The sequence below is a fragment of the Dipodomys spectabilis genome, unplaced genomic scaffold (genome assembly GCF_019054845.1).
Source record: "Dipodomys spectabilis isolate Male_0828 unplaced genomic scaffold, ASM1905484v1 ptg000264l, whole genome shotgun sequence".
NCBI lineage: Eukaryota > Metazoa > Chordata > Mammalia > Rodentia > Heteromyidae > Dipodomys > Dipodomys spectabilis.
The window spans coordinates 3,003,283-3,023,737 of NW_024870941.1; the positions used below are offsets into that span (position 1 = coordinate 3,003,283).

General features: G+C 41.0%; 1 protein-coding gene across 1 annotated transcript in view; it reads right to left on the reverse strand.

Moving 5' to 3' along the window:
• Dnaaf11 (dynein axonemal assembly factor 11) overlaps window positions 1–20,455 on the reverse strand; it is a 77,510-nt gene that overhangs the window by 49,219 nt on the left and 7,836 nt on the right. The window contains exons 3-5 of the mRNA XM_042699971.1: window positions 18,270–18,347; window positions 4,055–4,227; window positions 216–445 (exon numbers count right to left, since the gene is read on the reverse strand). Of these exons, the coding sequence (XP_042555905.1) occupies window positions 216–445; window positions 4,055–4,227; window positions 18,270–18,347 (481 nt within the window). The remainder of the gene's footprint in view (window positions 1–215; window positions 446–4,054; window positions 4,228–18,269; window positions 18,348–20,455) is intronic.

The following is a 20,455-nucleotide window of genomic DNA, read 5'->3' on the forward strand; positions in this document are numbered from 1 at the left end:
ATGTTGACAACAAAAAGAACTCTTTTGCCTGCATACACCTGCACATGCAACACACACACACACACACACACACACACACTTTCACCATATTTTATTCTTCAAATAGATACCCCAGGATATGTGATATCCCAGAATATAAGCGACAACACCATGGGAAGAGTACACAGCTTGCTGTTGTAGTAAAAGCTGAGTAGAAGGTAAACTGCTTTACATACAGAGCAGGAGGGATGTCTGTGTACCAACGCCCATCAAAGCCAGGACTGCATCTCTGTTTGTTGTCTTCCTTTTCAGGCTCTTCCTCAAGTTTCCTCTGTGCCTCTTTTTTCTCTTTGGCTCTTTTGAGGATGTAAGCTCTTTCCTGCTCTCTGATTTGTTGTTCAACTGCTGGATAGTCCTGCAATGCTAGAATCCTTTCTGAGCGCTCTATTTCTTTACCATCCAACCACTTAAATTGAAAAAATAAAACAATACACATAATATCATCATTCAAGCATAGCAGTGCAAGTCAGTCCCAAGTTGGCATGGATTGGAATATTTTCAACTTAGAAATACTGAATCATGGTAATAAGATAATTAGAAAGAAAGCAATTAATGGGTTGTAGCAGAAACATTGGGCAATGCTTATTTAACACAATTAAAATAGTTTACAAAGTACCTTTACTGACAATAATAAGTAAGGCTTATATCAAAACTCTCAAAACAGGTTGTATTGGTTTTATAACTGCTCATGATGCTGAATGTTGAAACTGAAATAAACTACTAGCTTCAAAATACATTTTCCAAATGCTCCCTAGAAAAAGAACGTTGGATTCTGAAGAGCCTGTTTCCAACCTTGACAACACGCAGTGTACAGCTATTAATCAGTATAATTCGTGTTTGCCCTTTGTACTTGTAGGATACTTTTTCCAAGTTAAAATAGAAAACATCAACGGAAATCTGAAATGTTAAAGCCACCCATATAAAGAGGCCTATTTGTTTGTCTATCATTATTCTATATAGAGGTAAAGTATTTAGAAGGATGTGGTAGACAGATTCCCCAATAATATCCATATTCCCTTCCCAGTGAATATGATCTCAGGTGGCCAAAAGGACTTTGCAGGTCTAATTGAGGATGGTGAATGACCAGGACGATCCTTATTAGGATTACAGAGGTCCTAGATATAAAAGAAGTGAGAAGTGTCAGAATAGAGTTAGGGGGAAGTGTAAACCCAACACACTTCTGGCTTTGGAAATTTGTCAGCGGTTGAAGTTCTAACCTCCATTACCTCCACATTTGGCTTTACTTGGAAACAGACTCGTCATATGTGTGATCCATTGAAACATATTACAGTGACACCCTAACACATAATTAGTGCTAGAACCAAAAGAACATCATGGAAAAAGATGGCCACCCAAGAGAATGATAGGTAATGGCAAAGGTGGAGATCAGTGCTATATCTCTGCAAGCCAAGGAGAGAGGGTGAGTCAAATGGTCTGCACAGCCCTGAGAGGAACACGCCCTGCAAACACATTGACCTTGAACCTCTGGCCTCTACAACTATGAAAAAAATCATGTCCTTCTTCCCCTTCTCCCTCATGGTACTGGGGTTTGAACTCAGGGCCTCACACATACTAGGAACATGCTCTGCCACTTGAGCTATACTCTCAGTCCTCAGAATTATGAGGGAATCAATGTCTTTAAGTTTCTGCTTTGTTGTAACAGTCCTAGGGAGTGAGTACATCTTTTAACACAATTCTGTAGCTAGATCACAATTGTAATTAAGATTGTAAAGTGGATCAATCTATTTGAAGTACTTTTTACAGAAAGCCACTGATGCCCCTTCTAGCAGCTAATTGGATGTAGTCTTTCTAAAAGATTTGATCCAATGTTCCCATTAACGTGGAGAACAGAGGCTTAGGGTCAGATACATGTAGAGTCAAACCTGACCTGTTCTGCTTGCAGCATGTATCAGCTCAAACAAGGGTGTACATTCTGTGAGTCCCAGTGACAGCTTTGCCTCAGAACACACCTTACTGGCTCTATGCATACACTTGGGGCATCATAGAGACCCTCTACACCGTCTGTGTATACACCTGACCTTGCTTCCAGATGATACTTTCATACCTGCAACCTTAGCATGGGAACATAAATTGCAAAGAAATCAAGCATTTCTTTACAGAAGGATGAAACTACATTTTATGAAAACTAACCCCAATTCTTAAATTTTCTCTGCTGTATGCTGTATGCTTCTGAAGTTCTAAACATTTGGGGGATACGGTGGGATTACTGTGATACTGTAGCTTTTGGGTTTTCTACCATGGTTTCCTACCACAAGGCAGGTCACAGAAACTCACTGCCTAGAATAGGTGGCCATGGAGACATTCTCTGGCCTATCTTGTCTGTCAGTAGGTTCCCGTCTGCATTCAAGAGGACCGGGCCCTCCTTCCTTCCTTACACCCCGGAGGAAAAGAAGGTTGGAGAGTCTCAATAGGCCTTTCTGGGTTTCTTCACCGTGCTATGCTATAAATCCTATGCTATGAGGGCTTCAGAAAAGGACAGTTCCAAGAACCTCTGTGCCACTAAAAACCCTGTAGGAAAAGGTTCCTCTAGGCTGGCACACCAAGAGAGAGTGTGGAAGCCCCCCCAGACACACCATGCAGCTCTTCAAATCCTTTCAAATACCCACTATAATACACTGGCAAAAATGAGTGGTTCCCAGAGTTCTGCGAGCTACTCCAGGAAATTAATGGAACCTGAGAAAGGGGTTGTAAGAATCCTCATGTACAGTTGGGTGGTCAGAAGTACAAGTAAAAGATGAGAGAGAATGATGGAGCAGCAACGTTGATCAAGATCCTTTGCATTTATAAACTGACCTGTTGAAGCGAAAGGTTTTTGTAAAACTACTTAAACATAATTAAAAAAACAACAATAAAATCAGAAAAAAAGAAGTAAAGGCAAAAGCCGCGTGGATCTAGTGACTAGCACCTGAGAGTGTTGGGAGGCGGTCTCTCGGGCTTAGAGACTGAGCCTACAAGCCTGACAAGTGACACATCTCCAGGGAGAGTCAGCTCAGAGGACGCCCAGCCGGGCCTGCTGCTACGGAACTCATCACTTGCTTGAAGTGTGAGGGAAACCTCAACGATCTTACGTGATAGGGAAGTCTATGCTATTTTGGTGGGAGAGAAGGAAAGACAGGCTGCCTGGTTCTCCCTGGAAGCCATACAGAGTAGTGGTTCTCAGAGGAGCTTTCTAGATCAGCATCATCCATATCACCCAACTGTCGGTGAGAAATGCCCCAAGTCACACCTGACTCAGAAACCTTTGGGATGACACATGGTTTTCAAAATCTCCCTAAGCATTCACCTGCACGCCAAACTCTTGAGAACCACTAACATCAAACAGTGAGTTAAGAAAATGTAATAAAAAATTACAGGAGTAGTTTAAGATTATGCAATACAGGAATTAAGTGTAGCTGTGTCTAAAACTCTAGGCTTTGCAACTAATAATGATTAATAAGTTATGAAGAAGGTGCTTCAAAATGATTATCAGAACTAATTAAGAAAGAGATTCAGCCTGGTGCCAGTGGCTCATGACTGTAATCTTAGCTACTCAGGAGGCTGAGATCTGAGGATCGTGGTTCAAAGCCAGCCTGAGCAAGAAAGGTGTGAGACTCTTATCTCCGATAAACCACTCAGAAAACCAGAAGTGGTGCTGTGGCTCTAGTGGTAGAGTGCTAGCCTTGAGCTGAAGAACTGAGGGACAGCACCCAGACCCAGAGTTCAAGCCCCATGACCAACAAAAAAAAAAAAAAGAAAGAAAGAAAAAAGAAAGGAAGGAAGGAAGGAAGGTAGGAAAGAAGGAAGGAAGGAAGGAAGGAAGAGATTCAGTTCTACATGTTTGGATGTTTGTAACTTATTTTTTAAATAAGCTATTGAGTAATATTAAGGTCTAGATGACAAGGAATGAACTTCAACTCTTGTGAATCTTCTACTCTCTGAAGCAACACAGCCCATGACAGAGCTGTGACTATTATGGTCACTCATTTTGCCTTTCTGTGTTTTATGTTAGTGATACCTTCAGCTGCTGTAGGGTGGCCACCACAAACTGTCTGTAGCCGTCAAAGTCAGCACAGGGATTCCCCATGAGGAAGAGCTCCTTCAGGTGGATGTTGTGCTTCAGGGTTTTAATGCTGCTCAGATCCCCAATGAAATTCACGGTCAGGTCAAGTTTTGTCAGCACTTCACATCCTGTTGAGAAAAAGAAAACTCACAATGATAAATAAATGTATGTAATAGCAAATCATATATGCAGGAGATGTAATCATTTTGGTCTGCTGATTACTTGTATTGCTTTCAAAAAGTGGTTTTTCAAAAATCTCCACTCAAAAATTTCATTCTTTCTCACTTTTCACTCCCTTATGTTTTTAACCACTTCCTTTCAGGGACAATCACATTTCCTGCTCATGTGTGCAGGAGGTAGGCTGGTAGTACTTGGATTTGGTCACAGATATCAAGGATAAACTGCTTCCTAGGGTGGGAGTCACATTAGAAACAAAACTCCTACCTCCAGAGATGGATAGGACTTCACTTGATAGTTAGGACACTTTTCAGCATGGAACGTGATGGCAGGAATGTGGGTGTGAAATGTGATGGCCCCCAAAGAAAAGGCATTTCCTGAAACTAATGTTAAAAAATGATATATGCAAAACAATGCTTGCAAAGTCACCTATAAGAGAGACAATGGCTCCAAAGCCACAAAGAGCTAAATCAAAGATATCAATCAGGATGGAAACTAACAAGTTCTGACACTCTGAGGAATAGAGAAAACATGGGAGACACATAAGCAGAGTTTCAGAGTAAATCTGATCGAGCTACCCTCATTACACACAAAGTAAGATGTGATGAAAACTTGAATTCCAACTTGAATTTGAAATAACTCCCTTCCATATATTCTATGGGATCTTGGTGGGGAGAGGTCCAACTTTGGAATTAGACAACATGAGTCCTACCTCTGTGTCATCCTGGAAAATATGAACTTAGAGTTATAAGCCTTAGCCTCTCCATCTATAGGATTACAACAGCATTCAATCACATCATGAGCAGGAGTCATTGCAGAGATAATGGAAGATGACTCATGGAAAGTTCTTAGCTTAGTGCCTGGCACTAAGAGTCAGTAAATATTAGCTATTAGCAAGAGACCAGCTTATGGTACTCTTCGGACAGAAGGACACACACCAATCTCTGTTCTTACTGAGTTGAGGAAGAGTCCACCTGGATTACATGGTAACCTCCATAGGCTTGGTTCAGTACAAGGCCATTTTTCCTGCTAGTGGCATCCTTGGGTGGCTGTCCTGGCCGATTGTCTAGTCTTCAGCACCTAGAGAGTCAGTCCAGGCAGACAACCTAGCTCTACCTTCAAACTTCTGCACACACCCCCTTCCTTATTCTTCCTGATTACATTCTGCTTTTCTGTCATTGTTTTGCAAATATTCAACTTAAGTAAACGTTGGTTCTTGGTGGTTTTTTTCTCGTACCAGGGTTTGAACACAGGGCCTCCTGCATCCTCAGCTCGCTTGCTCAGCTAGTTCTCTACAACCTGAGCCACATCTTCTGCATAGCTTTTTGCTAAGCTAATTTGGAGCTGGTGTCTCTCAAACTTTTCTGTTGAAGCTAACTTTGGACTTTGACTCTCAGATCTCAGTCTCCTGAGTATAGCTAGGATTGCAGATGAGATACCAGTAACATTTTGACATGCCACAAGATAACAAAGTGCTCAGAGAATAACAAGAGTATTTTGAAACACAAGTATCTGCTTGAAAATGTTTCATTAGCCAGGTCTTGGACATTTTGATCATCTGACTTTATTATGATTTCAATAAATTTTATTGAATAAAACAAAAAAATACAGTTGGGTGCTAGTGGCTCATACCTGTTAACCTAGCTACTCAGGAGGCAGAGATCAGAGGATCACAGTTCAAAACCAGCCCCGTTAGACAAACCCATGAGATTTTTATCTCCAATTAATGAGCAAAAAGCTGGGAATGGAAGTGTGGTTCAAGCGGCAGAACATCAGCTTGGAGTGAAAAAGTCAAGTGAATGTAAGGCTCGGAGTTCAAGCCCTAGCTCAAAAAATAAATTAAAAAAAACAAAAGTCCATCACATACTAACGCTGCCACAGAGTTGCCACCACAGCTTTACAGTTCTGACACAAGAACCCAATGAGCCCCTTATGAGTATCATAGGGCATCCATATAAGGAGTGATTAGTAATATGAAATGTGGCAGGAGGTAGATAGAGCTCTTCCTTCACAATAGAACGTCAAGATCGGAAAGTCACTAATGAGTGCAAAACTAATGTGTAAAAATGTGATGAGAAATAGGCCCTCACATAATTCCAAACTTCACTGCACTAATTATTCATTAATTAAAAAGTGACACATAGTAACATTGTAGTAGGGAAAAGTGGTAGACGCTGCCTTTGCATTGGTTCTTTTCATGACAATCCGACATTCTCCAACATACATTATCCCATTTTACTTCTCTGAACAGCATTTGTCATATTGAATGGTTTTCTTTTGCAGTTTTCATATTGGATAATTTTTTTTGTTTGAGTGTTTCTGACCTGTCTTTCCCATTGATATTTAAGTAATCTGAGACATGGAAATTGGCTTTTATATTATTTCACATCCTAAAAATAAAAGACTCCTTGGAATAAGACAGAAGGTTAAGAACTGCACATGGAAGGAAGGAGTTAGACAGCGCGAGATGGGGAGAGAGGAAAGAATGAGAAAGGCAGGAAAGGCAGTATATGGATAATGAACAGACCAGTCAACAGCAACACTAGTGAGCTGGCTCAGGTGAAAACTGAAGAACATGCAGATGTGACTAGAATGGAGCAGGCAGAAAAATGGAACTGATAAGACAATTTAGATCAAACTCCTTTAGTGTCACCAGGTGGCCATTGTAATTGAACGTAAAGTTATGTCAAATATATTTAAATGGTATAAAATAAATGATCCATAGACAGAGATGCCTACATGCTCCACTTATAAAACTGGACCAGAAAACTCCAATATATCTTCTCATCTTACTATTACAAGAACCTTAAAAAGGATGGTTATTGTAAGGTCAACTCCTGGATGGTGAGCAGACCCCACCCTCCTTGCAGCAAAGTCTCCACCCAGTACCTGCGTTACCTAGGCAACTGGCACACCAGGAAGAGGTCACATCTGCATCCGCTGAGGTCACATCTGAATTTGATGTGGCCACACCTTTCTCCGCCCATACCCTAGATAAGGTCTAGCCCAGGCCCAGATGCTCTCTTTCCCAGCTATCTCTTTCCCAGCTCTCTCTCTTTCTCAGCTCTTTCTCCCAGTTCTCTTTCCCAGCTCTTTCCTAGCTCTCTTTCCCAGCTCTCTCTTTTCCAGCTCTCTTTCCCAGGCCTTTCCCAGCCGCGTGGAGGGCCAACATGGCCTGGTACCAGCCGGAACGATGAATAAACCTACCCCCTTACCTGAATACCACGAGTGCGGTGCTGTTCTTACTCGATCACCTCTTTTTAAAAACCTAACAGTTATGAACTCATAACGTAAGTGAGACAGTTTATGAAAATGGAAACATGAAGATACCACATTGCTTATATGCTATAACTACAACAATGTTAAAGGAAAGATACACAAAATATAGTAAAAAGCAGTCATAGTGATGGTAGGACTCAGAGTAAAGTGTACTCTCTTTTTTCAACTTTTTATCACAGTTATATTTGATACTTTGTACCTAAACAAAAAAAAGAGAAAATATTCCATAGAAAACCAAGACATCAATCAGCCCTGTTTTCACAGATGTTTTAACAGGAGGGAAATGAGAGGTGGACAAGATCAAAGTACATCCTACGCAGGTATGAAAATGTCATGATGGGACCTATTATTTTATGCAATTAACATAAACTAATGAAAACATTTAAACGCTTTCCAGGCCCATCCTATGCTTACTTCGTTACCTACGAGGCTAATATGATTATCCAATGCTGACTCTAGGACATCACTTTCTTTAACCCTAGCACTGTGCTCAGGAGAGAGCTCTCATTCTGTTCTTACTCTGTATGTTTAGGTGTGTATGCGGGGCTCTCTGAGGTTGCACTCCGTGTGCATCTTGTGCACGCTGCCATTCCTGCCAGAGCAGAGATCTATTTACCTTCTCTTTCACCTTGTGCCTCACTTTGTCTAAACAACAGTCCATGGCCACAGTGAAGTGCTGAGGTTTCTAAAGTCAGGTCAGAAGACCTCCCAACCTCTGCCAGCGGTAGTGGAGCGCGGGTCTCCCAGGCCTACTCCTGGAAAGCTACCCCGGAAGATGATACCGCCACGTGAAAAGTCTATTTCTATACCATCGGCTGCAGAACCAACCGCAGAGGCTTGCAACAGTGTGAGAAAACAAGACCTAGACTAGAGGCAGGCCAAGAGCCATGCCTGCAAGTAACCCGGAAGCCATCTTGGAAGGGGGGGGGTCCTCCAACACCACCTGCTCTGGTGGGCAGGAGGAAGGGTTAGAGAGGAGCCCCCAGCCATTGACAGCATGCCCGAATTGCTGACCTGCGAAGCCAAGCAGCATGGTGGAATGCAAAAGCACAAAGATGGCATGAGAGACAATGTCGGTATCTTCCACGTAAGGAAGTCAACAGATCATGTCTAAAATGGGCATGTTAGGAACTGACTGATGAACACTGAGGCATGGCGATGCACCCCTGTCATCCTAGCTCTTGGGAGAGGATCAGGAGTTTACTACCATAGTAAGACCCTGTCACAAATGTAAATAGAGGTAATTGCCCGTGGTCACCACTCAAGAGCAGGCCCTGGGGATGTAAGGGAATGGGGAAGTACTCCTTAGAGCCAGTTGGGAGAGCGGTGGATGTGGCTACCAGAGGCTGCAAGCATGGAGCAGAGGAAGCAAAGGGGAAGGGTTGATTCATGGCTATGAAGAATCTGATGGGAAAACTCACGGTGTGCTCTTGCAGTTAGGTGACTAGAGATGGTGATAATATACTACATATATTTAAAAAAATCAAATTAAAAGAAAGGATTTTGAATGTATTTTCCATAAAGATGTTACAATGGTTTGAGGAGATAGATAAGTTTACCTTGATTTGAATATTATATAATGTTTACATGTACAAAAGCAGAACATTATCCCACAAATACGTACAATTTCATCTCTTTTAAAATGTAAATTATCAAAAAATACATATCTAAGCTATATAAACAAGCACTTTTATATGTTCCAGATTCAGTAATTTCACATCTTCAAAAAAACGGATATGGGCTGGGAAGGTGGCTCAGTGGTAGAGAGCTTGCCTTGCATGCATGAGGCTCTGGCTTCAATTCCTCAGCACTACAGAAAAAGCTGAGGGACAGCGCTCAGACCTAGAGTTCAAGCCTAAGACCAGCAAAAAACAAAAAACAAAACCAATACAACAAAAAACTATATATGTGGTGAGGTACTAGTGGCTTATGCCTGGAACCCTACCTCCTCAGGAGGCTAAGGTCTGAGTATCTCAGTTCCAAGCTAATCTTCATAGAGAAGGCTATGAAACTCTTAGCTCCAATTAACCTCCAAAAAGCCAGAAATGGACCTGTGACTCAATTAGGACAGCAGTAATCTTGAGCCAAAAAACCTCAAGGGTAGCACCCACATACAGGGTTCAGAGTTCTCAGTTTAAGGGGTCCCAGGATACACACACACACACACACACACACACACACACACACACACACACACACATACACACACGCACACACAAACACACAAACACACCTACATGAATAAAAAAAGGACAATAAAATTAAATTTCTACTAGATTGGTAAACATACAGAAAAATTTAAAATATTGGCAAATGTATGAAATAATAGTTATCCTTTTTAACATGTTAATTGGTCAAAACATAAAATAAGCTTTTTAATTCCCTCCATATCCAGAGTTTCATTTCAGGAAGGGGAAATCAAGTGCTTCTTGTAGAAGAGATGACTTTTATGAAGCTGTTCAGAGCAGTTCCGTTCATAATAACAAATATAATTTAAAAGACTTTAAGAACTAATCACTATAAAGTTATTTAAGACACATCAATATACTTGATAATGCAATAGCTAAAGTATGAAAATGTATGCTCAGGCACTACATAAACCGCATATACAACATAGTCAAATTTCTATCTCTGTCTGCATGATTGTTTTACTTTGGCAAAAATGCTCAGTGGATTTGACAACCACAGAACAAGTTGGTATAGTGTGACGTACGACAGGGGTTCTGAGTCTATACGGGTCACCCGGAATTGGGTTTACTTTGAAGGCTTTCTAAGACAGTTTTTTTTCATGTAAGAGTAGGCCATGATCAGAGAGACAAATGGCACGTTTTCTCCAAAATATACTGGGACATGATACATCATAGAAGACTCTAGGCATTCGCACACAGTGAGAGCAAAGGAGGAGTCTGCTCTCAGGGGAGGAGCACAGAAGTGCGATGCGTCTGTGCCTCTGATCATATAAAATAACATTTATCAAAATGAACTCCAGAAAATGCTAACAAGAGTTTTTTCTTTGTAAATAGGTAGGTTTCATTAATTAGCCAATGAAGAGAATACCACGCAGTATTCAGGCAGGAAAAGAAGTTTATTTACCAAACTGCTGCCCCTCCCTGTGCTTGGTGGAGAGGCTTGGCTGAAAGGGGAGACCCACCCCTTGGCCAGGACTAGGCGGGGATGGGAAAGGGTGTGGCCGGGTGGGGAAAGTGTGGCCACACTGGATCGTGATGTGACCTTAGGCCTGGGACCCTCCTAGGGTCAGATGGGAGGAGTGACCAGAGGCGGCCCAGAATGTGACCTATCAGGAGCGGGAGGTGACTGCTTCCAGGTGTGCCAGTTACCTAGGTAACACAGATACTGGGTGGGAATGTAGCCAACAGGTCAGGAGGTGTCTGCACTGGGCCTGCAGGACCCAGGGCAGAACTTACACTTTGTTGTTGTTTTTGTTCTCTTTTTTCTTTCTTTTTTTTTTCTTCTGTTTATCTGTCTTTGGAAGGGTGAGGGAGTCACAGAAATAGTGGACAAAGGTGAACAAATGCAGCAATGGTACTCACTAGACACTATGTTGAAAATGACCTATTCAACTAGTGGGTGGGGGCAGGAAGGAAAAACCAGGATAGAGCAAGGGAAGGAGTGGCTAGTCACTGGAAAAAGAAATGTATTCATTACCTGACTTATGTATATGCCTGACTCTGTATATCACCTTTGTAATAACAATAAAAACTAAAAATTAAAGAAACAAAAACAGACAGCAAGAGTAGGCTGACATTTGAAAGATTGCAATGTGGGGAAAATTTCACATATATTTGGATTTTGTTAATATGTTATAGACCTAGCATCCTCCAAGTGTTCCTTACAGTTTTCACAGTCACAAACCTTCACTTTGCTTCGACTAGACCCAGGAACAGGGAATTAGGCCACATTTTGCATGCTGTAGTGCAAGATCCCACCCAGCTGGCTAAGATAGAAGCCACCCTCTAGATGGGGGTACTGCTTCCCTCCTCCGCTTGTCCCTATCCTGAAGGTCCAGCCAGTGACCTTGAGCATCTGAAGGTCACATCGTGAGTGCCTTCCCGGAGCAGGGAGGGAGCTCACACTCTTAGGAACTCCACTGTTTCTCACAGGTTAGGGTGGGATAGGAGGAGGGAGGAATAAACAAAATGTTTTCTTCTTCCTCAGTGATCGCTAACAGAAAAAAAAAGAAAAACAAGGAAAAGGAAAATGAGACAGGTGTTTTCTGATGTCTAGAAAGAAAGAGAGAGAGAAAAAAACCCTCATGTTAAGACAGTATTGAGATTAACTCAAGGAGAGATGCGTGCGTGCGTGCGTGCGTGCGTGCGTGTGTGTGTGTGTGTGTGTGTGTCTGCGTCCTCTTCTCTTGGGACAGACCCTTTAAATGAAGTAAAAGTTACTTGCCACAGATATGGAACACCCTCACTGTTTACTGTCCCCTGCCCCCCAAACATGTCCTTAAACAGCCCTGCACCTACTTCACCCATGCTAGAGCTGGCAGGCAAAAGTCTGGAGGTAGAAAGCAGACCCCAAAGCCCAAAGACTATAGGGACATTGCTGCCCTCTTGTGGTTGATAAAGGAAACATAATAGAAATGTTCATATCTGTAAGATACTCTTAACAAAGTAATTAGGCCTGGATAAGGCAAATGAGCATTTTCATTACTTCTCTGATGTTTTAAATTAAAATTTGTACTATAATAAGGCATGGATGTGCATATGATCATCTCAGAAAAATATGTATTAGAACATTGGCAGAACGTACATTTTTTCATTCCATGCAAGCTAACATGAAATAGGACTGTGGTGTTAGCTGGAAGAATGCAATGACTCAACTTCTAAAGCAGGAGATTCTGGTGATGGGAAGAATCATGTCAACTTCAGCGCTGATGCTGAATTTGGGGCCTTCATAATGATCATTTTCTAGGATAAAAGTTAAAAATGTACAGTGAATATTTATGTCCTTGTTGGTCCTCAGTCTTACTAGTCACTGGAAATATCCATTTCTACGCTAGGACACAAACAGACGAAAGCCATGATGACCTAAGTCAAATCCTCCCAATTTTAGCTGTGGGCAGATGGGAGTGGGGTGGGCAGAGCAGCTTGCCTGCCTCTGCAGCCCACCCGCCCATCCCATCCGCCCATCCCATCCGGCACTGTGCCTCAGAGCCACCAGTCACAGCTCCTCCCACTCAGAGGGAGGGGGCCGGTGGCTGGGGAAGCAGAACTCACCACTGCAGACTGAGCCCCACCTGCCACCTAATACACTAGATCCTCTGTGACTGTACTCTGACGTCGAGTATTGCCACTTAGAGAGACAGCACAAAAGACAAACTGCAGAATACAACAAGAAAGCACAGATGAAGAAAAAGAAAAGAGAGTGAGTGAGGAGAGGAGATGATGTAAGTTCAGAAAACTGAGACAAAAGAAAGCAGACTACAAAGGACGTTAGAATAGATTTCATCCAGACAAGAATAGACACCACCAAAAAGACTCCACCAGTACAGGAGTGAGAGAAAAGTGAAGATTATGGCCAAAATAAGGACTTGTGAGTAAACTGAATTTTAAAATGAGAAGAAATGAACATAGAATAATTATTCTGTGATTTAAATCAGATGATATATCCCAGACTATTGAATAAAAAAGATAAAGCAGTTGAAATAATAAGTACAAGAAAAGAATTCATGGATGGTCAACATTGTACAATGAAAATCCAATGAAAAGAAATTTTAGGAAAGACCAAAGGAAACAGAGAAGAGAAAGTTATCAGAAAATAACATGGATAGATGCTAAATAGGTAGGTAGATAAATAGATAGATAGAGACAGATAGATAAAAGAAAAACAGAAGAGAAGGGAAAAACAAAGGAAGGAAGAAAGGAAGAACAAAGAGAAGCCAAAAAGGAAGGGAGGAGGGAGGGAAGCATGGAGGCAGGCAGAAAGGAAGGAAGGAAGGAAGGAAGGAAGGAGGAAAGGACAGAAGATGAAAAATATCAAACAAGAATTCTGTATCTGGGAAAACTTTCCAAAATGAAAGAGAAATCAGAACATTTTTTAAATGAAGAAAAAATTTGTCACCCGCTGATTCGCTCTACAGAAATATCAGAGGGCATCTTCCAGGCTGACATGGAAAGACACTGGTGAGTAACCCAAATTGATACTGAAAAACAAATGCAGACTTCCCTTAGCTGCTGGGCTTGTGCGGGATCGCAGTGTACTGGGGGCTGCAGTCCCGGGAGATACTTCCAGCAGGCACTCTGGCTCCAGGGAGGAGCTGCTGTGACCCTAAGGAGATCCGCCCTTTTCTGGTGACATGAGGGGCAGAACCTCTGGATGATGAAGGCATTCGTGACTGCTCAAACAAAATACACAAGTTGAGACACATCTAAGCACCTTGCTACAAGTTCTAACTTCTCAAAGAGACACAGGACAAACCCTGAGAGAGGCCCATGACCCCACATAACCTATTTTCAGAAACGGGTAGAGAAACTAGATGCAGTATCATCAAACAGACAAAAGAGTAGAATACTTGAAGAAAGGTAATGGACAAAGCGAAAGTGGTGCTCACAAGAAATTCAGAGCTGTAAAAGCTTAACCCAGTCTTCTACTTTAAAAAGTAGAAAAAATAAGCTAAATACAAAAAAGAGGAACGATAATAAAGGCTAAAGAGAAAATAAACCAAGAATATAAAATATAGAAAGAAAATCAACAAAATCAAAAGCTGGTCCTTTAAAGAGATCAACAAAATTTTACAAACATTAAGCTATACTAACCAAGATTGTTTTTCAAAAAGTAAAGACTCAAATTTACTACCATCAGGAAGAAAAGAGAGGATATTAATTGACTTGTAGAAATAAAAAGTAGAGGGCTGGGAAGGTGGCTTAGTGGTAGAGCGCTTGCCTTGCATGCTCGAGGCCCTGGGTTCGATTCCTCAGCACCACATAAGCAAAAAGGAAAACGCCGGAAGTGGCGCTGTGGCTCAAGTGGTAGAGTGCTAGCCTGGAGCTGAAGAGCTGAGGGACAGCGCCCAGGCCCAGAGTTCAGGCCCCACTACCGGACCCCCCCCCCCCAAAAAAAGAAAAAGAAATAAAAAGTAGAATAGGGCAACAAATAAGATGACCTGTGTGAAATAGGAAAAAAAAACCAAGAAAGGCATAAACTAACAAACTGACTCAAGGAGAAGAAGAAAACCTATGGCAAGTTGAGCTTGACTAGTAGGTAACTCAGAATCAAAAATGCTTTTACACAGAAAAATCCAGGACCAGAAGGCCTTCTGGTATATAGTATCAAAGGTTTAAAGAAGAATTAATACCTTTCATTCACAAACACTCCCAAAACAGAAAATTAGGAGAAACATTTCTAAGCTCATTCTATAAGGCCCATCTTATTCTGACCATAAAAATCAAGAAAGGAAAAATAAAAGCAAAATTAAGACAGATTGTGCTTCAAAGTACACCAACAAGAAAACTGGAAAAAAAAAAAAAAAAAAACACCACCAAATGAAAGAAGCTACATCTTTTAAAAAAAATTATTGTAAAGGTCATGAACAGGGGAGTTACATTTACATAAGTAAGGTAATGAATACGTTTCTTTTTAAACCCCCCTCCTTCATTTTCTCCCATTTACCACTACCCACTCTCCTCCCCCCAAAGTTGTAAAGTTCATTTCCAACATAGTGTCTAGTGAGTATCATTGTTGCATTAGTTCATCCTTTGTCCTGCTGTTTTTGTGATTCCCTTTCCCTTCCATGAATCAGATAAGCTTACGTACAAGACCAAGGGTACAGAAAACTAAAACAAAGAAAAAAAAAAAGAAAAAGAACCAGAGACTCTATATCTCTAAATAATATATCTGCTGAGAGTCTGGTAACCATACCATATATACAACTCAACAGTAAAAAGACACCTTAATTGAAAACTTTTAATTATATGTGAAACATTTCTTCAAGGAAGATATGCAAATATCCAATGAGTATATAAGAATGCTAGATATATCATTAGTCATTAGGTAAATACTAATAAGAACTACAATGAGATACCACTTCAAATCTATGAATATCTCTACTAGGGCAAATGAGAATTAGCCAGGCACAGTGGTTCGTACTTGTAATCCAGTCACTCAGGAGACCAACACTACGGGAGATTACAAGTGGCTAGTCTGGGCTATGTAGCAAAATACTGTCTCAAATACAAACAAACACCACCAGAAAAAAAAGTGTTGGAAAAAAAGGTGAAGAAGCCAAGCACTGGTGGCTTAAACCTGTAGTCCTAGCTACTTAGGAGGCTGAGACGGAGGAACATGGTTCAAAGCCTGGTGGGGCAGGTAAATCCCCATGAGGCTCTTTTCTCTAATTAACCACCAGGAAACCAGAAGTGGTACTGTGGCTCAAAGTGCTAGATTAGCCTTGAGCAAAAGGGGCTCAGGGGACAGTGCCACGGCAAAAGTTCAAGCCCCATGACCAACAACAACAACAATAAAGAAATTAGAACCCTCATATACTCTTACTTTGTAAAATAATTTGAACTTCCTTAGTTATTCATAGAGGTTCCCTACAACCAAGCTATTCCATTCCTACCAAAGTAACTAAAATCACATAGTCCTCCCACAGAAACTTATCCATGAATGTTTACAGAAATTTTATTCATAATATCCCAGAAGTGAAAGTGACCAAATGCTCATCAAGCAATAAAGGAGAAAGCCCAATGCAGTGCAATCATTTTATAGGATATTATTCCACCATAAAAAGAAACAATTATGAAATCTGCTACAACATGAGAGGACCTCGAAGACCTCAGTCTATGTGAAAAAAAAGCTATACACAAAAGACCACATATTTTATGATTCTATTTCTGTGAAATGTGAAAGATGGGTTCACCTATGGGGGGAGAAAGCAGATTCAAAGTTGTTAGGGGCCAGTGCAGGAGTGAACAGGAAGTGAGTGCTAATGGACATAGGGTTCCACTGAGGTGACAGAAATGATCCGCACAAAGAGTATGGAGACTACTTGCGAAACTAAAAATAGAACCACCATATGATCCAGCAATACCGCACCTAGACATTTATCCAAAGGACTGAAAGTCAGGACACAACAGCGGCCCCTGTACACCTGTGTTCACCGAAGCACTATTCAGAATAGCAAAGTTATAGAAATAGCCTGGGTGCCCTACAGCAGATGAATGGATCAAACATGTGAAACAGACAATAGAATTTTATACATCCATTTGGAAGAATAATATTATTCTATTTGCAAGGAAATAGATGGATCTGGGGAAAAAAAGTAAGTCAGGCTTAGAGAGACAAAAGAAGCATGTTTTGTCTCATATGTGTAAGTTAGACCTAATATACAAATGTTTATGGAAACGCATATAGGACCACAGGCACATATATTTGATCAGATTGAGTAACGTATGGAATATTCACAGGAAGGATTCCATGGTGTAACATCTCTGAGTAGTTAAGAAAAGTTTAACAAAATGAACATCAGGAAGCTGGAACATGTCCTGACCGAGGAGAGGGGAGATTACAGAGAGAGGGACGGGTACCTGGAAAGAGGAGCAGTGGACTGGTGCAGGCATAATACTCAATGTACTTATGTGCACATAGAACCAGGAACCTTGAGGAGATGGGTGGGGGCCAGATACATGGGCGATGGGGGAGGAGGCTGGAGGAGGTGACTGCACAGGTGAACTGTACACGGAGTGAACACATTAAACTAGCCTCCTTGTGCAGCTATGTGAAGACAAGAAAAGGAAAGAGACGGCTGGGCATACTGAAATATACAATTTCTTCATAATTTGAAATAAGTAAAAAGTACGTCGAGTATACCATGTGGGACAAGTGGTTAAGCGCTAGAGAACATAAAAAGATACATCAATTGAAAAGAGGCCAAAAGAGATAAAACATCCTCTAATTCATGTCAGGAGCTGGAAGGTTGTAGCGATAGCCATGAGCTGCAAGAAGGGACCATCATTAGATAATACTGCACTCACTCCTGTCTTTAAGAGATCTTGTTTCTGGAAAGCATTGGTGAAGTTGCATGCAATTGGATACTTGCAGAGACCACTATGTACACGTTTAAGTTCAAACAATACTTTTGGAAAACTCATGGCCATGCATTTCAAATTATGCATACTTAAATCCAGGAATTCCATTTCTAATTAAAAAAATCTACAAAAATTCTAAAAGAAATCTGTGCACATGCGCAGTAGAACTGAGGAAGGGCGCATGCTGTGGCACGCTGATTGTAGCAAAATGCTAGCACTCTCCCAAATGCCCATCTACAGACAAATGGTTAGATACATTGGTGCACAGTGGGTCCATACATAGCCCCAGATCTTCTCCCAGGATGTCAAAAGGCATTCATATCAAAGATACCAATATTAGAAGATTTTGGAAGAGATTACATTAAAGATAACACTTTTAGTATGATTCCACTGATAGAAAGAGCTATGAGACAAAATCAGGTTATATGTGCACAGGAGTATTAATTCCACTTACCTCTGGGATAGTGACTAAGGTAGGAAGGAAGGAAGGGGATTCCCATTTTTGAATTTTTATAAGAATCAATAAATCTGAGATTTAGATAAAATTTCAATTCTATAAGTGTACTTCTATTTTATGTAAGACCGTTTAAATCTAAACGTAAATATTAACTTTAAATTTTTAAGTATTTACTTCATTAAAAAAAAACAAAAAATAAAATTCTTACCTTCCAAATTTTCAATTTTTTCAATGTTGTTCAAAGCTAAATTCAAATATTCAAGTTTCTTGAGTTTGCTAACGTTTTCTGAAATATACCAATAATGTGATTAATTAGCCTTCAACATAAGAGACATTTTCCATGAGATATACTGTGAAAATGATGACCGTCTAAGGATGATTATTACAGTTAGCAAATGCATGTTGTTTTCCAAATATTTATCTGGACATCAGACACAGGCTGGTGACTATGCAGCATCCCTCTCTACCTCCACTCCTCACAATGGAACCTAGTCTTGCTCATGCCACTACCTAGCCCAACTAGTTTAGGCAAGCTAGGACTGAGCATTGCTAGCTAGTGTCTTCTGTTGTGGAAGGATTTGGATGCGAGGTTAATCCAAGTAGCCCCCGGCAGTCATGTGGTACAGAATAGGACCTGCACACTAAGTATTCCCAAATAGAAGAAGCTCTACCTAGCTAGCCCTGCTAGCTCTTATTAATCATGAAAGTCCTATTCCCATTGGTACTCACAACCACGGGGGACTGAGCTGGAGGAGAATGCTTACACTGTGGTTGAAGGAACAAAGAGAAGGAATCAGCCAACCCTGGAGTCTATTCTACTTGTGAGGGTGGGAAACTTTCTTTCCTGCCAAAGGCTATTTGGCATTTGTAGTATCACTCACAGGTCATACACATCATTGATGCACGCAGATAGCCATGGACCACCAACAAGAAACATACAAGAAGCATACCCGTGTCTGTCCCATCATGTACCAAATGATTCTGGGGGCCTTTGATGGTAGATATTTTCCACCCTGCAACTTATAAATGGGTAAAAGAAATCGTTTTCTTTACTCTCAGCATGGCATTGGGATACTTTTACTTCAAGAAAAATTCAACTGGATACAGGATTATCTTTCTTAATAATTCTAAACACGGGCTGGGAAGGTGGCTCAGTGGTAGAGTGCTTGTCTTGCATGCATGAGGGCCTGGGTTCGATTCCTCAGCACCACATAAGCAGAAAAAGCTGGAAGGGGTACTGTGTCTCAAGTGGTATCATGCTAACCTTGAGCTGAAGAGGTGAAGGACAGCGCCCAGGCCCAGAGTTCAGGCCCCATGAACCACCAAAAAAGAAAAATTCTGAACACTCACAGAGGTGAAACAATTGTAAACAAAAATCAAGGACTCTCTGTGGAAGAGCCTTTAAAAATGGCCCATTTAGCTAAGGCTGCCAAGTACTTATTATATGCCACACAGTGCCCTAATAATTTTGGCTGTCTTAGCCTATAAATAACTTTGTGAGAAAATAATCATTGGTGTCTCCTTTTATACAAATACCAAGACATTGAGAATCAGTCCAGTTGTCCATAGTTAAATGGTAGAGACAGAAAATTTGACTCAAGAGCCATGCACTAAATCTCCACACAGTACCTTAAAAGAACAGTTCTTTCTAGATGACCTGAAAGATGATGGTCTAGAAAGAGAAGCACATTTGTGGTGGCCTCACTGAAGTAATGCCTCCTCCACCTATTTTTCAGGGAGGTTATGACTATCACATCTGATGGTGTATGATCATCACATTTATCATCATTAGTAATTTATCTTAAATTTATAAACCATCCTATATATATGTTCCCATTGATCTGAGAGCAGTTTAGCTTTTGGGGCCTCAGTCTACTCAGTTTTTAAAAATGAGGGTTCGTGGTTAAATTAAAGCTTCTCTCAGCAATTAAATTATTCAAGTAATACTAGTGTTTACCAAGGGATTCTCTAGCACCATCTGGGATGCAATAGTCAGCAGATTTGGAGGTTTCTGGGAGCCAAGAATTATGACAAACACAGTGTCTAGTCTGAATTCTGAGCAAAACTGTCACTTAAAATTCCAGCTCATAGTAAAATAATACCTGGTTACCATAGAATTCCCTTTCCCCACTGTGGTTATTTGAAAAGTCCTCTAATGCTGAAGTCATCAGGCAGAATTCAAAGTCAGATTGTGTTCAAGAAGAACAGAGCATGTGTTCAGGAAGAAATAAAAAATCTTGTCAGGAAGATTTTCCTTGACTCCTTCAGACCAAGAAGACAAAGTGGTCAGGAGGAAAAAAAATTAGATTCAATGAGTACAAATGGCAAGGCCCACTCAGGGAGCAGCAAGGGGGCTGAGCATTACCCATTCTGGGAAGCATCATCAATTACCAC